This window comes from Microtus oregoni, unplaced genomic scaffold (genome assembly GCF_018167655.1).
Source record: "Microtus oregoni isolate MIOR12 unplaced genomic scaffold, Mior012 000021F_ref0000039, whole genome shotgun sequence".
NCBI lineage: Eukaryota > Metazoa > Chordata > Mammalia > Rodentia > Cricetidae > Microtus > Microtus oregoni.
This window is the reverse complement of record NW_024543080.1, coordinates 31,548,113-31,566,701: the sequence shown is the minus strand read 5'-3', so window position 1 is coordinate 31,566,701 and position 18,589 is coordinate 31,548,113. Positions and strand designations below refer to the sequence as shown.

The 18,589-nt window shown below is 35.6% G+C and overlaps 1 protein-coding gene across 3 annotated transcripts in view; it reads right to left on the bottom strand.

Moving 5' to 3' along the window:
• Positions 1 to 18,589, bottom strand: part of Arap2 (ArfGAP with RhoGAP domain, ankyrin repeat and PH domain 2) — a 174,029-nt gene that overhangs the window by 23,985 nt on the left and 131,455 nt on the right. For all 3 annotated transcript variants that reach the window (XM_041671300.1, XM_041671298.1, XM_041671299.1), the window contains 2 exons: positions 17,212 to 17,329; positions 9,069 to 9,197 (listed from right to left, as the gene is read on the bottom strand). In XM_041671300.1, coding sequence (XP_041527234.1) covers positions 9,069 to 9,197; positions 17,212 to 17,329 — 247 coding nt within the window. The remainder of the gene's footprint in view (positions 1 to 9,068; positions 9,198 to 17,211; positions 17,330 to 18,589) is intronic.

Genomic DNA, 18,589 nt, shown 5'->3' with positions numbered 1-18,589 from the left:
CGATTACCTTCACTGCCACTCAAGAAGGGGTACTTGGAGCTTAGCGAAACTTGTTTGGTTAGCACTTCAAATAAGAAAACAAATGCTTCCCCCTAACCCTTTTACTATTAGAAAAATAATTTTATTTACAACTAACGTTTTTATTGATTATTTGGGGATTTCATATAATGCATCTTTATCACACTTCCCAGTCCTCCCAGATCTGCTCCCCATCCTTGTGAATCCCCAAAAATAAGAAGAAAAAGAAAACAACAACAACAAAAAACCCACACAAGTTCAATTTGTGTTGCCTATATACTCACTCCCTGGAGCATGGTCAAACTCCCAATAGCCAGCCCCTTACAGAAAACTGAGTCCTTCCTGCCCACAACCGCACCAGATGCCCTCATTTGTGGAGAGCTACACTTCAGCATTTTTATCACAATTCTTAAGAGTTCTCTTCCATGGTTCACGTCTAGGCTGTTACTTTTGGTGTGTGGGGGGTGGGGGTGGAGGGTGAGAATCACATCCATAAGAGCAGAGGCAGAACTTCTGCCCTGAAGGGAAAGTTGTTTGCTGCTGCAAAAACACACAAAACAATTCTGTGCATATAACATGACAGAGAAGATGGTATACAAATACAGAAGAGGCATGTCATGAAACTGAACCTGCTCTAAAACATAAGATTTACAAACGGTTTGATCCATGTTTTACATAAAAGTACAAATTCCCTAACTGGTGTTCCCTAAAACTAATAAAATATGTTCTGTATGGAGTGGCGAGAAAGACATTCTGATGACTTATAGATTGTATCTGTGACTAAAAACCCATTGAGTGATGCACTCTTGATTTCAGGGCTGTAAGGGTTAAAGACAGACTAGAAGCTGGGCTGTCTCAGAAGTTCTGACCCTAATGCTCGATCTTCCACTTACTAGCAGGTTTCTTGATGGAGTGTACATTATATTATTATATTATACTATGCACTATTACATATAATTATATGGAGTTATATAATGTCTTCATGCTCTAGTTTTTGCATGGGTAAAGTCTAATAACTTCTAGTGACTAACTCCCAAACTCAATAGGAAAAATTACTTAAATGTTATGTGCAAGAACATAATTTTTAAATTCAAATGGACAAACGGGAAGAGGGAAAAAATAAGCCACTATCTGTAGATAGTCGATGCAGTATCTAAAACACACAAACCCACATACATGATCCTTTAAGTGGCAAACTAAGTTATTCGTTACAATCTGTAGTTAAGAAAACAAACTGGTATATTTCCAATTACACTGGGATATTCATTTGTGAGTAATTAGATTATTAAAAACAGTATATGCCTCTGCTCTTGTTGGAAAGATCAGTTCTACAAGCTGTGACATCATTTGAAAAAATAATCCCTTGCTGAAGCTTTCCGTGCATATTAATGCAGGAGGACATAAACAGGCAGCACCTTTGAGTGAAATAAGCTACGGCTAAGTCATTTGGCCAATATTTGTAGGCAATTTCCAAAACACCTCCCAACTTCAAACTTACTCATTTTCCCTTTGTTGAATATGAATTGCACAGTAAATGTGTATTTCTTATTACATGGAGAAATTACAATATTCCATTTATTGTGTAGCATTCATTCAAAGTATATTTTAGTTTTACCAGTAAGAAGAACCTGGATATAGTAGCTAACTAAATGTAATGTCTTCTCTTGCATGTGCAAACCTTCTCTCTGTCTGTCTCTCTCTCTCCCCTTCTTTCATATTTTCCATTAACATTACCTATGAAGAAAACTTACTTATATCTAGAAAAGAGAAAAAGGGTTTTGTCTAATTTCTATAGTGAATAGTAAAAGATGAATATATATATATATATATATATATATATATATATATAATTAAACTGTCTCTTAGGCTATTAATCATCAGTCCTGTTTGATTTTTTTTAAACAAGGTCTCACTATTCCAGCCAGTTCTCAAACCTATCATCCTCCTGCATATGTCTTAAAGACCTGTGACTGCAGGCACATACTGCCATTCCCAGAATAAAGTCACCTATCTGTTACTTGCTTGGAAATAGTATCATTCTAAAATTAGATTATATATATGTATAAATAGCTAAATTATAAATAAATAGCACTGTGATATAACTTCTTAGCCTATTTGCACCAGAGAGATTTTTCTAATTTATACTAGAAGTTAAAACTGCAGAAAGCAAATAATTGCTTTTCTATGCTGTGTTTATTATTAAACAGAATCAAAATAAACTGTTTCCAAAATATACCTGGCATGGCAAGTGATACATTTTTTAATATTAAATCAGGGTATAGTTTTAAACACTCTCTTAATAACCATAAAGGTATAAATAGTCCTTTAGCATTTTGAAAGCTTTATATATTTTGCAACTCCTGTGAGTCATAAAGCCCTTTCTCAACAGAAACAGAGGAGGATTAGAAGGGCAGGGGGTAGAAGGGAGGCAAAGGAAAAAACAGGAGGAGAGGAGGAAGGAGAAATTGCAGTCTGGATGTAAAACAAATTTAAAAAATAATTAATAAAAAAGAAGATGTGTTATTAAATTTATAAATTTGAAAGTTGGGGATTACTGTGGTTCTCTAACAAGTTGAAAAAAGACCTACAATTAGAAATCAGATATCTTAACATCTAACATAGAATTTTATTTTCTATCCTGAGACAAGAATAAGCAAAGAATGACATTTTCCTCACTAGAAGATAGTCTTGCTAAGATGATATAGTGAGAAGAGTTTTATGAGCATGAAAGCACTATGTAGGCATTTTGACCCATAATAGTCACTCAGAGCAATCTGTATTTGTAGTCCTACACTAAAGAGGTTTTGGACATTTAGAATTTTTCTTCCCTCTGTGTAAAGATGCTGCTTAACAATCCATTAAATTTCCTGTTAAAGATTCCAGCATGAAACAGAAAACTAATAAAACTTACCAATTGGTTTCTTCCCTACAGAATTAGTGTATCGGAAAATATCTGGACAGTCACAGTCTACAGTGACAACCAAAGATCATTATCATATATCTTCAAGACAACACTTCCCCTGGAAGTGGACTAGGTCAACTCTTCGAACTTGTATTCATATGTGGATTCAGCAAGACTCCGTGGACAGTGGAAAACAAATATTTAACTGACCTTATGATTCATACTTCCGATTTTGCTGTGATTTTCTTACATTTACTAATAGCAAAGGTTTTAAGTGTCCAAGTGTGAGTTTTCCAAAAGCTATTACATTTGGACTGCTTTGTTCTAAGACAAATTGCAACTGAAGCATCTGCCATATACAGCAACATAAATCAACAAACACACACGGATCTTCAGTGGGCTACATGTTACATGCTTAAAGTATTTCTTCTATATCCCTATCGTTAAGATTTGATTCTATAAGTAAATTATATTAGAGCAATTTAAAAGTTTTTATTAAAATGTTTCAGCAATATAAAATTACTTAATCTGGAAGATTACAGAAGGTTAAACTTAAACTTAATATAAGTGAAACTGAATAAAAGACAGTCTTAGAATAATAACTATGATAAAGTCTAAATAGCAACTTAAATGAAATTTCATTTTCTTTATCTCAGTGTTTCAACTTTTAACCCCTAGGGGAGAAATGAAATGTGAGGAAGATTATTATCTTTCTTTTCGAGTTAATTAACTCATAACAACAATGCCCATGACACTAAATGATTCTAAGCTATTAAATGCCATTCCTGAACAAACACAGAGTTTTAAGTAATGAAGAGAAATATTTACTCCATGTATTTGTATAAAAGTAAACTACATTATCTCATTACCTATAATGAATGAGCAGTAATTAAATGCTGCACGATTCTACAATCTATGCCTACTTATGATGGCTACATTTTTTTTTTTTGATTTTTCGAGACAGGGTTTCTCCGTAGCTTTTTGGTTCCTGTCCTGGAACTAGCTCTTGTAGTCCAGGCTGGCCTCGAACTCACTGCCGGACGGTGGTGGCGCACACCTTTAATCCCAGAACTCGGGAGGCAGAGGCAGGCAGATCCCTGTGAGTTTGATGGCTACATTTTAAATAGGTTGGGTACAGTAGGACAGCTGAGGAAATCAAAATCCTTATAATAGAGCAAATATTGTATAATAAAGTTCTAAACTCAGTAAGTGATGGAAACACGATATATGCTTTTTCCATATAATAAAAAAAACAGTTACAAAATCAATAAAATGCAAGGCAAACTCATATATCTAGAAATGAATGAATGCTACGGAAGAAATAGACAGTGACAATGAACACTTAGGGAAGAAAAGACAATTAGCAAAGGATGTTTTAGTGCAACTCCTTAAAATTGCTATAGATTGAAGCCAGGGTGTCACACTTCTATGCATGTACTCTGCCAACTTCGTTTTAATGAGTGGTAGAATCATTAGTTATCTGTTACTTAGAGCAAATGTGGTTACATCTGATTAATCTTGCTCTCAAAGCATTGATATCTTCTTGGTCATTAAGAATTTTTAAAATCTTAACAATGGTAAAAATATCCTTAATATCACTTCTTCACTGACTTTTTCAAAATTGATTTTTATTGAGCTCTACATTTTTCTCTGATTTTCTTCTTAAATAAAAGCTTTATGTTAACAAATTGTTAGTGAAATCACAATAGCCATGCTTATATTATTTTTATGTATACATTGTAGGGTGTAATGGATATTACAAAAGGAACAATGGTTCTAGAATAAATAGGCAGTCACTTTGACTAAAAAGACATTTGGCAACTGACATAAAGAAGATGGAATACCTACCACATCCAAAATTTGTCACAATATAAAAGACATTAAGAAAGTTAAGACTACTGAAAAACACACTCATTGGTGAAAATCATTATTTAAGAAACTGACTTTTTAAAAGTCTACAGCCAATTTAAAAAGACAATCTCAACATGTAATACATGTAAAAATTACTATAATAGAAGAAACTATTTTGCTTTAGCAATCTGAGTATCAATCAAACTTTTTTTAAAGCATTAATGGAATATTTATGGAATAAATAGTTAAAGTCTTTTAAGCAGTTTATAATTCCTATTTGTGGCCCAAAATAACAAGCAGAAAATGCTTCAATAAAAACATTTACTTCTGGTATGTTTCTAGGATCTCATTACTTTGTTGGATATATATTAATTTCAGAAAGAATGCCCTACACACAGAAAAATCACAGACAAATACATTGACAAATGAGCTAGGGATAATATGGAAGTAGAGATTTGTGCCGTGGCTTCCACCCTTTTAAGACAAAAGCAGAAAATAAAAGATTAATAGCAAAGGTAACTAACATTGTACTCTGAAAGAATGCTTCACCCAATTGTCTGAAAAAAAAGTAATGACTGGATTAATAAAAATGTAGCTACTAGGGTAAAAGTTAACAACTGAAGTAAAGTTTAACTACCATCTGCAGCTGCTGGCAGGGGGATGTCAGTTTTCTACAATGTAGTGATACCGGGTATATCAACCACTCAGGAGCAGTGGATTAACATATAATGGACTCCATAGTTTTTTTTGTATGTACTTTTATTTGGTTGCCATCTGGTGTGGGTGGTTGTAGAAGGGAGAGGCTCTGAAAGACTTAGGGGAGGGGAAGAATAAAATCAAAATATATTTAAATTTAAAATATTAAAATTGTTTTAAGGGATAAAAGATACAATTAAAAATGCCACCTTAGGGATGTTTTCTTTCATCTGCTTGAGTTCTGCAATGATTACAGGGATGTTTACACAAGTACTGACTCTTACCATCAGGAGGATACAATGGAATACCAGGGGCACTAAGGTAAGATCTAGTTTGTTACCAGTGCTGTTAAGAGCAGGTCTCAACTAAATCTGTACTTTCCTGATTTTTTTCACAACTGAAAAACTAGGAAGGGTAGTCCTGTTTGGGATACCCTATCCATGTGCACAAAACCTCGTTTCCTATCGTAACCCTCTATGTTTTAATTCCTCATATTTTGTTTTGTTATGTTCTTTTCTTTTGTTTTCAAGACACTGTTTCTCTGTATAGCTTTGGAGCCTGTCCAGGCACTCACTCTTTAGACCAGGTTGACCTTAAACTCACAGAGCTCTGCCTCCGCCTCCCAAGTGCTAGGAGTAAAGGTATGTATCACCAACACCCAGCTTCCTTGTATTTTTTTAAAATCACATTATCACAACACTAAAAGACACTTCAGAGATGCTCTGAGTTGGCTGAGATATTGCAGGGAGGTGTAAATTTTAAACAACTGGAAATGTGGACAATTAGACAATATTAAAAGAAGATTATCACTAAAAGAATAACACTGGATACAAGAGAAATTTTATTTCTATTAAAAACATGAAGTGATTTGATATATTCCACAATTTTAAAAGGAGATGATTCATAAAAATCATGATTCTTTGATATTTAAATCTTATGAGAACTGGAAATCAAACCCATGGCTTTGCAAATGCCTATGTTTAATGAAAAGCTACACAGCTAATTCAAGATTTTCCTAACATATTTTTGTATTCCATGTTAAAGAAGAATAACTAACATACAAATAGCTACAAAGCACTCCAGAGATGCTCGAAGTTATCACCACTGCCATTTGGTCTAGAAAATAAACTGTGTGGACTTCTCTGTGCTTTTTCGAGTCATTGCAGAACCCAGCATCTAAATATCAGACACTCCTAGTCCCTCACACTATCCCATACTGTGATGCTCACAAAGGTCTACAGATATCCTGCCATGTTCCTGGGGGGGGGGGGGGGGCACAACCTCCTCTAGGTGAGTACACTGTGACATGGATGTCTGTTGCATTCATATGATCAGATATGAGAAGGATGTCTTTAAAAGAACATGGGGGTAGTAAAGAGATTTAAAGATAAAGGTTGTGGAAGGCTAAGTTTCTATACTAAAATTAGTATTTATTTGCTTATTTAAATGATTGAAAATAAAAAGTCCACTTGATAAAACCAATCTGAATTAGTATAAAATATAAAAGACCGTACTATGAAATTAGAAACTACCATATGAAACTTTGCTGAAATTAAGAACTCACTGACAGATGAGCATGTATGAGGTGAAAATCCAACTGAGCACATTTACACAATTAAAGCTCTTCAACCACCACCTCTTCTAATTTTAATTTTTAAAATCATTAGACAATAGAACAAATTGTTTTCAAAACTGGTATTTACTAACTGTGGAATGGTGAGCAAATTATTTTCTCTAATTTTCACTTATAAAATAAAATAATAAGAAAATTGATACAGTCTTCTAAAAAAAAGGTTTTAAAAGGCCCTAGAGCTGATATATTCTGATGTTAAATGGACAGAGGAATAGATGGTGCTGAAGTTCTTATCTTTATGCTCATAGACAAGTGTATCTCTCAACCCTCATTAGAGAAGCTTCTTTTGCAGTAGAGCTAATTAACACAGAAATATACAATAGGTTATTGTACAGAGAACAAAAACTGCGGAGTGTGCAGCTCTGCCTAAGAGTTCCATGCCACACTCCCTCCTCTCAGGGATCAGGGATTGGTAGCCAACTGGAGCAGAGAGAAAGTAAATGAACGTCTGCAGTGCAGCAACGTTGTCCGGACATGACAACACATTTGCACACATGGGCTCACAATGCCTGCGACTGCATGTAGAATAGTTACACAAGATTAAACTAGAGATAATCCCAGTGTGAGTAGGGGAGGATTTCATGAAGTCCCACCCCTGTCTAAGGAGCTACTGGCAATGCATGGCTGCTGGGAGAAGAGAGTCAGTTTTCTTCAGGGATGCAGGTTTTGAGAGGCTGCCTATGATTTAGTAGATGCTCCTTCGTCTATATACATATAGACAGGCACTAAATGGATTTAGTGAGTATTAACATACACACACACACACACACAGAGAGAGAGAGAGAGAGAGAGAGACAGAGAGACAGAGACACAGAGAGACAGAGGCAGAGACAGAGAACATATAAAGATAGGAGGAAAAAGTGTCTTAATTACTTTTCAATTTCTCTAATGAGACACCATGATCAAGGCAACTATAAAAGGAAGCACTTAACAGTGGGCATGCTTACAGCTTCCAGGGGTTTAGTCCACTGTCATTACGGCAGGGAGGGTGGTGTCTGATAGGAAGGCATAATGCTGGAGAAGTATCTGATAACTTAAAAGAGACTGGGCCTGACCTGGGATTTTGACACCTCAAAGCCTATTCTCACTGACACATCTCCAAGGCTATTCTTCTTAATCCTTTCAAATCTGTTCACCAAGTGGGATCAAGCATTCAAAAAAATATTTACTCAAATCACCCTAAGTTGTAAATGGGAAAGGGGAGAAATTGAAGATGGTAATGGACTTGAGCCAAACATACATTTAATAACAAAAAATATTTTAGAAGTTTAAATGACCTATGATATTGTAGTGCTTGGTTAATTATATATGAATAATAAGTAATAATGGTTATTGCTGACATTACTTATCAAAGTAATATGTGAATTTATATTGACAGATATTAATGCTTAGTTCTGAAGATTGCTTAAAGAATAAGACAAGATGAAACATTCCCTAAATTGTCAATTGATGACAACACAACAGAAGAGTTTCAAGATCAAGCTTTTGACTTCTCGTACATGTTGAGAGACAGTTGTCTATGGTTTGCTGTGCTAGCTGACTTCTTGTTGAACACTGTTGTGATTCCTTCCAGTTCACTGTTATGTCCTTGTATTTGTGCTTATTTGGTCTGAAAAATCATCTAAGTAAATGAGAATTATACCACCCCCAATCTCAGAGGCTAGATACCCTGTGGTCTTTTAAATAGCCAGAAATGAATGTCAACATAAAAACTATAATATTCATGCATAAGCACAAACTACCCTTAGAAACACAATCCACTACTTCCAGAACATTTACATGTATCATCATATGAGCCAGCTGCAGCCACAGTGCGACACGCTAAAACTTCCTCACAATACTATGGAATCAGATTCTGTATTTTGCTACTCCCTTTTGCCCATTTTCAGACACCACTCGTGTCTTGATAACTATGCTTCAGCTACTTGAACTTTTACGACCTTTGCACTGTGAAGGAAGCATGCCTACCTCTGCAGTGTTTAATCATGTCGATGGTTAAGAATCTCTTCACCACAAGGTAAGCAGAACCAGGTTCAGCTAGTGAACTCCACTGAAGCACCTGCTCCAATACATTCTCTGTGTAGTGAAGTGGACGCTCTGTAAATACAAATCCAAGTTAAACTAACTAATGTAAAAATGTATTAAATGATTACAGGTTTCCAAACATCTCATGTATGATATATATGCAATGGTAAAAACATTTTTCATTAAACAGTAATAGGACTAGAACTGCAAGCAGGAGACCAAAATATATAGACAGGTAACATATTCAGTCCAAATATAAATTAATCTATGCAACTATTATTTTAAAATTTAGACATGCTCCCTTTAAGATACAATCTCATTTACTACAATGACCATGTGTCTTAGTCTGTTTTTAATTTAGATAACATTCCTATTAGCATATGCAACTAAATAACCTTAAGAGGACTAGCAGATTAATCTTGCCCAATAATTAATAGGCACAAAATAATCGTTTTTTTATCTCAATAAGATTACAATCTTTTAATTTCCAGTCAATAATAGTGGATAATTTATAGCTAGTATTCTCATAGTGAATCAATATCAAATCATAAAATATGGTTGCAGGAACATTTGAAAATAAAAAATAGTACATTTTTATTTTACTTTAATTATTAGAAGAAATATATGAACCTTGTTTTGATATTATAAATTATCTCTATATAAGAAGCCTACAAGCAAGGAATTAAATGATATCTGAAGAAAATCTCTTTGATGACTCTTAATCCATATATGTTTTGCCTTAGAAATATGCATCACATTCTTAGCATGGCATTTTACAAGCCAGTTTTAACAATGATTACAATTTCATGCAGAAGCTCTAGTTGTGGATTAAAATATGTCAGTTAGTTAATATTGATGTGTGTGCATAAGCATATTCTAAGTATATGCAAACTTTTTCATAGTGGACTAGCAGTGAATGAAGAAGCAGACAGAACAGAATTTCTAATATGAAGATGCCACTACTCTTTCCCAGCTCCGCAGCTGTGTATTGGTCAATTATTTCAGTTCCCAAATGTACAGCACATTAACACCCTGGAATATGTATGTAGTTAAAGTACTAATGCTGACAACAAATACAGAAGAGCATGCTAAGGGCACCGATCTGTGACTTTTCTTACTGAAATTGATGAGAGAATCTTAAACAGTATACAATAAATACATCACCTTCTCTCCTGCTATGGCTTCATTAATTAAGAAGAAAGAAGTCATCAGTAAACCCAGGTCCCCAAAAGAGAGAGTAATATTTTGGCTCCCTGTCCATAAATGGAAATGTAGTTCTTCCTTCTGTACCCATTAAAGCATGCCCACTTATTATCATAATGACTATTAGCCATGCATTGGAAAGATATACATGCACACAGCACAATGCTGACTACATAGTAGATTCTCAGTAACTATCCCAGGGCTGAAGTCCATTGTTTATGAGTTTATCTCATAGTCCATAAATTAACAGAAAATATTTATCAGATAAATAAAATATTTGTCTTTGTAAAACCAGACAAAGGACAGAAAAGTGAAGATTGCTTTTATTAGATTAATTTTGCTTTTTACAAATCTTTTCTGAAAAATTGTACAAAGGTCTAAATTGCTCATAATTTGTCTAAGTCAAAAGTCAATGACTGATCAAACAGATAGACTCACAAACACATTCTCATATAATTGGAAGTAGATTTATACAAAATAAATTTAATCGTAGAAAGTGCTCCCTTTACACAATTGTTGATTAAATTACATGCAAGCTGATAGTACAGATCCAATTAGAATCTGTCAATTTACAGAAAAACCACGTGCAGATACCGTATGCATTGTGTACAATGTCAATCATGATTTACATATTCACGACTGCACAGTTCAATACGTATTAGTAACCTTACTTTATATGTAAAAGAACTTTTCACAGAAGATTTTACTATCTCCTAATCATCTAATGAGTTAAGGCAAGATCCAGAGATGTGAATTCTAAACCTACTGAAACTTAAGTCCTGATATTTTAAGTTCAATCCTTATGCTTATTTTGTTCAATTGTGTAAGATTCCCATGCTGGTTTCTCATATGTAATTTTTGGAAGGAAAGAGAGCACAGAGATGTTTTCGAGTCCAAACTAAGGAAATATTAGCAAAAAAAAAAAAAAAAAGAAGCAGTTTGCTCTTCCTTTCTGGTAAAGAAACAGTAGCAGTAGTTTAAACATTTCATGAAAGGACAATAATGATTGAACAGTAGGTGTGACAAGGCAGGTATCACACTGATATTGGACTAGGTGATGAGCCAATGGAGTAGAATTGGTAATGAGATTTCCAATTGTCAGGGAGACTTATACCAAAGAGGGTCACTATTACACTCAATTATAAGCAGATTCCATATAGATGGAACTGTGTTCTCACTATACTGAAATATGTTAGAGGACAGACGTTTGCTAAAGGGTAGATAACTACTTCTTGTCACAAAATTTAAGTGTATTTTTTTTCTGAATAGGATCACTGTATGAAATAATTGAGGAGGATGAAAACTTTGCAAATCTAATTTTCTAAATAAAAAACAGAGTTGAAAATGAACAGATAAATATTACAGACCATTAAATACTCCAATTGTGAAATGACACACTTTTCCAATTTAAGAAAGGAATGAAAATTCATGAATAACGGATTGAGTTTTCAAACACTGTTAGACTATATAGTTATAAATATATGTTTCTTGATGGTGATACTTGCAGTCTTGGGTGATGGCAGATTGCATAGGTTATGGCATATATCATGTGGAAGAAGGACATTATCAAGAAACAGCACTTTATACAGTCTTCTCCATACATATTGACAAAAATTCAGTGTAAAGAGAGAATGGGGTAGGAAGGAAGTTCTCCAGCTTCATAAAAAGTGTCATCAATGGTTTAAACTCATGTGAAAACAGCTTGGTATTGGCATAAAAACAGAAAAGTCGATCAATGGAATAGAGTAGAAGACCCGGATTTTAACCCACAAACCTATGAACACCTGATTTTTGATAAAGGAGCTAAAAGTATTCAATGGAAGAAAGAAAGCATCTTCAACAAATGGTGCTGGCAGAACTGGTTGTCAACATGTAGAAGAATGAAAATAGATCCATATCTATAGCCATGCACAAAACTCAAGTCCAAATGGATTAAAGACCTCAATATCAGGCTGAACACACTGAACCTGATAGAAGAGAAAGTGGGAAGTACTCTACAACATATGGGCACAGGAGATCACTTCCTACATATGTCCCCAGCAGCACAGACATTAAGGACAACATTGAATAAATGGGACCTCCTGAAACTGAGAAGCTTCTGTAAAGCAAAGGACACTGTCACTAAGACAAAAAGGCAACCCACTGACTGGGAGAAGATCTTCACCAACCCTGCAACAGACAAAGGTCTGATCTCCAAAATATATAAAAAAACTCAAGAAACTAGACTTTAAAATGCTAATTAACCCAAATACAAAATGGGACACTGAACTGAACAGAGAATTCTCAACAGAAGAAATTCAAATGGCCAAAAAACACTTAAGGTCATGCACAACCTCCTTGGCGATCAGGGAAGTGCAAATTAAAACAACTTTGAGATACCACCTTACACCTGTCAGAATGGCTAAAATCAAAAACACCAATGATAGCCTTTGCTGGAGAGGTTGTGGAGTAAGGGGCACATTCATCCATTGCTGGTGGGAATGCAAACTTGTGCAACCACTTTGGAAATCAGTGTGGCCATTTCTCAGGAAATTCGGGATCAACCTACCCCAAGATCTAGTAATACCAATCTTGGGAATATACCCAAGAGATGCCCTATCATATGACAAAAGCATTTGTTCAACTATGTTCATAGCAGTATTATTTGTAATAGCCAGAACCTGGAAACAACCTAGATGCCTTTCAATGGAAGAATGGATGAAGAAAGTGTGGAATATATACATATTAGAGTACTACTCAGCGGTAAAAAACAATGACTTCTCGAATTTTGCGTGCAAATGGATGGAAATAGAAAACACTATCCTGAGTGAGGTATCCCAGACCAAAAAGATGAATATGGGATGTACTCACTCATAATTGGTTTCTAGCCATAAATAAAGGGCATTGAGCATATAATTTGTGATCTTAGAGAAGCTAAATAAGAAGGTGAACCCAAAGAAAATCATATAGTCATCCGCCAGAATATGAGAAGTAGACAAGATTGCCGGGCAAAAACTGGGAACTTGGGGGTGAGGTGGCATGGGGCTAAGGGGAAATGGGGTGAGAAACGTGAGAAGGGGAGGATGGGGGGAGCTTGGGGAGATGGGATGGTTGGGATAAAGGAAGGTTGGATACGGGAGCAGAGAAATATATATCCTAATTAAGGGAGCCATCTTAGGGTTGGCAAGAGACTTGACTCTAAAGAGGCTCACAAGTGTCCAGGGAGATGTCCCCAGTTAGTTCTTTGGGCAACTGAGGAGAGGAAACCTGAAACGACCCTATCCTATAGCCATACTGATGAATATCTTGCATATCACCTTAGAACATTCATCTGGCGATGGATCGAGATAGAGACAGACACCCAAATTGGAGCACTGGACTGAGCTCTTAAGATCCAAATGAGGAGCAGAAGGAGGGAGAACATGAGCAAGGACGTCAGGACCACGAGGGGTGCACCCACCCACTGTGACAGTGGAACTATCTATTGGGAGCTCACCAAGGCCAGCGGGACTGGGACTGAACAAGCATGGGATGAAACCGGACTTTCTGAACATGGCAGACAATGAAGGCTGATGAGAAGCCAAGGACAATGGCACTAGGTTTCGCTCCTAATACATGAACTGGCTTTGTGGGAGCCTAGCCTGTTTGGATGCTCACCTTCCTGGTCCTGGATAGAAGTGGGAGGACCTTGGATTTCCCGCAGGGCAGGGAATATGGACTGCTCTTAATTATCGAGAGTGAGGGGGGATGGAGTGGGGGAGGAGGGCCAGAGGGGGAGGGGAGTAAGGGGAGGGAAAGATATGTGGGAGGAGGGGAAGAGAAATGGGAAATGGGGAGGAGGTAGAAATTTTTTTTTCTTTTTCAACAACTAAAAAAAAATAAGCAAAAATAATAATAATAATAAAAAGAATGACTCTTATCTACTTAGTTCAATAGGAAAGTTAGTGGACTTTCATTGGAAACAACAGCTTATATCATTAGATATCTATCTTTACATTGATTTGTTCCGGTTTCCACAAATGATTATGGCACTTCCACTTCTAAATCTTTGGGCCATTTCAGTAGGGCAAAAGCCACTCTTCATCCCAACTGGTATTTTATTAGCCATTTACATATAGGTGAGGAGAATATGAAATAATATTAATTAGAAGGACATAGATCTCTGATAGTATTTACAAGAGAAAGAAAATATTTTGCTATCATATTGCTGCACAGGAAGTACTTGCTTCACAAAACCCAAATACTCAGTGAAGTCTACTTAAATGAGGATCATCAAACTGATAAGTTTTTTAGAAGTTCATGACATACAAAGAGGGAAAGATCAGTTTGGGGTTAAGTACTAAAACCACAGCATAGCTTAGAACAGAGTAGTTGCTGATGGAGACAGAAAATGAAACAAACAAACAAAAAAACCTTTCTAGTACAGCTTAGGTTTGGAATGATATCCAAAATTCATATGTTGAAGATATGGTCAGGAACTATGGGTTCTTTAAGGATATATTGAAACCTCTGTCAAGTATTATGTGAAGGAAGGATGCTAGATCATTGGGCCATGCTCTTGAAGACTAAGACCTTAACTTTGTCTATTTGCTTCCTTACTATCAAGTAACAAGCAACTTTTCCCTATTCCAAACTCCTAATCAAGATGGTTTGCCCCACACAGGACCAAAGGTCAACAAAGCACATGCTGAAACATCTGAGTGGTGAGGAAAACATAAAACAAAACCAATGCTATCCTCCTTTTCTATGGCTTATCACAAATATTTGTTACAGTGACAAAAAGCTGATGGACAGAAATTCAACAGAAAAAAAAATGAGTCATAGGTATGATCACAGCCTACAGGCATAAGCCTGTGGATTTGACTTTTGAGAGGAGTTCAGAAATGTCTGGAGAAGGATAATAGAAACCAAGCATGAGTAAACAGAAATTAAAAGGCTATTTTGGTCTCTATCACAAAAGAAAAGAATACAAATTTAAATGTTAATAATATAGGTTCGGTTATAAATTAAAGATAAAAATGAGTATTCCATTGATAACTGCAACAGACAGTATCAATATTTCTTCCAGGCAAAGAACTTCTCCATACTTTATCCAAGTCTGCAAATTTCTGTGGGAGGTCAAAATGATGGAATAATCAGGGAATGAGAAACAATAAAAAGATGATTTTAGTGATGGAACAATATAACCCAATTTGTGACTTACACAGTTAATTTTGGTAATAATGTCAATAGATATCTTTTATCCACAAATATATTGAGTATGGGAATCAAAGTGATTTCTTTACACACACAAAAAAAACCCAAAAGACTCTAGATCATTTGGTTATATACTATGCTTTATTTAGTAATATTTTAAATTTATGGCTAATATTTATAATGCACAGTGTTGGAAAATAGAGGCAACTCCAAATTACACCTCAGATGTGTTATTTACATCTACTATGAAACATTTATTAAGCCAGGTAGCATGAGCACCAATGCAGGTCACTGTAGAGACACTCTGGGTCTAGACTTTAAGGGAGGCAATCAGGTGGCCAGTAGTCAGCTGCAGTGACGAAGAGCAAAGGTACCCATGAAAACTGCCACCTCCCAATGCTAGTCAAGTACAAAAAATATGTAAAATAGAAAAGATAACAAAAGGACACCCATAGAGACAAACACACTTTTTAACAACAGACAGAAAAAAAAAAAGAAAGTATAAATTTTATGGAACGATTGAAGAATCAAGAAGAACATGGAGGCAGCCCTGAAAATAGTCTGGATCTCACCACAGGGAAAAAAGAAGGTCACTAACAATCGATGGCACAGAATGTCAGGTAGAGTGAAACTGAAACAGCTCTGCTGAGTTTCACAGTTGGGGGTCACAGGAGTCACTTGCCAGAGCAATTCTGTCCAGTGGGGATAGCGTCTAATGAAGGAGATACCGAGACTCGACACCCAAGCACTAGGGAATACTGTATCTTGACAAGACATATTGATAATATCATATTGTAAGTCCCATTAATTGTTGAGGAATTATGCAAGAAAAAAAATCAGCTGAATAAAAATACCAAGATGGAGAGATGAAAGAGTGCATATTAATCCCCTTCCATTCCAATGCTGACTTCAATGTTCCAAATCATGCACCCTGGGGTAGTTCAACATGAATTTTAATTTTTTCTTGAGCTTGTGGGTGGCAAGGTTTTTCCATTTGGCAGTTTGACAGCTACACTTGAAAGGGTCCCAAGACCTTAGTAGGTATCAGCTAGACAGATGGTCAAGGTACAACAAAATCCTGCATCTTATTTTTTTTTCCCCTAGAGGTCTTTGAAACCAAATGATGTCATTAAAATGTTAAGCTTATTCAGCATTTCACAACCAGGACAGTCAAGGTGCTTGAGATGGTCTCTTAACTCTTCAGTTTATTTGTGAGGAAAGATGACAAAGGGATACACTAATGATAGGAAAAAAAAAAAAACAACACACCAGCCAAAAGAGAGATTTCTGCTAGATCTAAAATGATGGATTTGGAGTGAGCAATAATCTTTTAAATATGCATCCTTTGTTCTTAGTAAATACAGATCATACAGATATAAGGTGTTGAGAAGGTGACATTTATGATATTGTTATAAATCAAACTGTTTGTTCTTATAAACGGAAACATTATTTGATAAGGCAGCAACAAACATACCTATTGCTTTATACTTATTTATATAGTTAATGAAAGAATTAATTATTCTGATGAGAAACATCGTAGGATGTCAACCTCAAGTGGTGATAACATATGTCAAGACAGGCATAGAGGTAGAGTGGAATTCACAATGAGATCTGAATATTTGGAAAACGGCAAATGTTAATAATGGCTTGTCACGAAGTGTACTTTATTCTCTAAGGAATAAAAGTCTCTGGCACGAAAGCCACTCACCTAGCTCTTCATTTTCAATGACTTCGAATGTAGCCCAAATATCACCTTTAGTAGGAACAATATTTTTTATTGCTAATATATCATTAGTTAACTCTTCAGCTTCCATTACAGGAGATATCTGTAAGAGAAGGAAAATGTCTTCAACAATGTCTGACACAGATGTAGTCTTGTGCTAGGGCAATCAGATTCCCCATCTTATGATTCTCTAAGAACAAAGAAAACACCATAGTGAGATTTTTCTCCACAAAATACATTGTAATGTCAAGTCAAAGAAATATTGTAATAGAGAAACAGTAGGAAGAACTATTTTCTTAGTAAGCAACTAGGTCACTCACACAATATATATCCAGTCTGTCTATCTATACATGTATCTATCTATCCATCCATCCATCTACACACACACAAACCTTATTGGAGAAGTAAGATAATTTTCTCACAGTAAAACTTTTCATTTGCCTTTCTATAATCAAGAGTGTAGAGTTACTTGGTTTATTCAGCCTGGACCCTAAATAATGTGAAGATGATTAAATCGTATCTGTCCTGCCAAGAAGCCCTGGGGTTTTGGTGTCTGTGGTGTTCATTGCAATGCCAAGTGACAGATGGTGGCATCCCAACATACAGAGTGCATTCAAGCTAGTATTTCAGGATTCAGTAGAATCTGCAGCTCCAGCCTGGGGCCCAGATCCACAAGCACCTCAAAGTTAAAGGCCACTGTATGAGCCTATCACCCTTTCAGGGACTCTGAGGTTCTGGGTTCTTACCAATCTTGATTAGGTATTATTTAAAAAAAAAAACAATAAGGTTTTCTTTAATTAAAATTTACTGATAATGTTAAACAGAAGACATAGTAATAACTAGAATACTGCAACTATAAGTCAGTTTGCATGAATAATCTAAATTAAAAATTTCTTAGAACTGCTCATCAGTTCATATAGTCACAATACAGTCCATGTTGTGTTTGTGTGTGTGAGAGAGAGAGACAGAGAGAGATTATAGGTAACTCACTCATTCTATCTTCATGAAATTCTGGGTTTAATTTATGAGATATAGCAATTAAACATTTTACTTTTCTATTTAGAGAAGCACAAAAAATTGTAAACTTAAACTGGATCTCAGCATCCTGTAAAAGTGGAGAACATGAAGCAATGGAAAAGCAGGTGAATAATCCCATGATGGCTCAAATCTGCATTGTTCTAAAATATTTATAATTTTAATTTTATTATGTTGTAGGTTTGCATGCTTTTCCTGTATGAATGTTTGCACACCACTTGAGTGCCTTTAGCCCTCTGAGGTAAGAAGAGGGTTTCAGATTCCCTAGAACTGGGGTTACAGATGGTGTGAGCTATCATGTGGGTTCTGGGAATCAAACTAGGGTCTT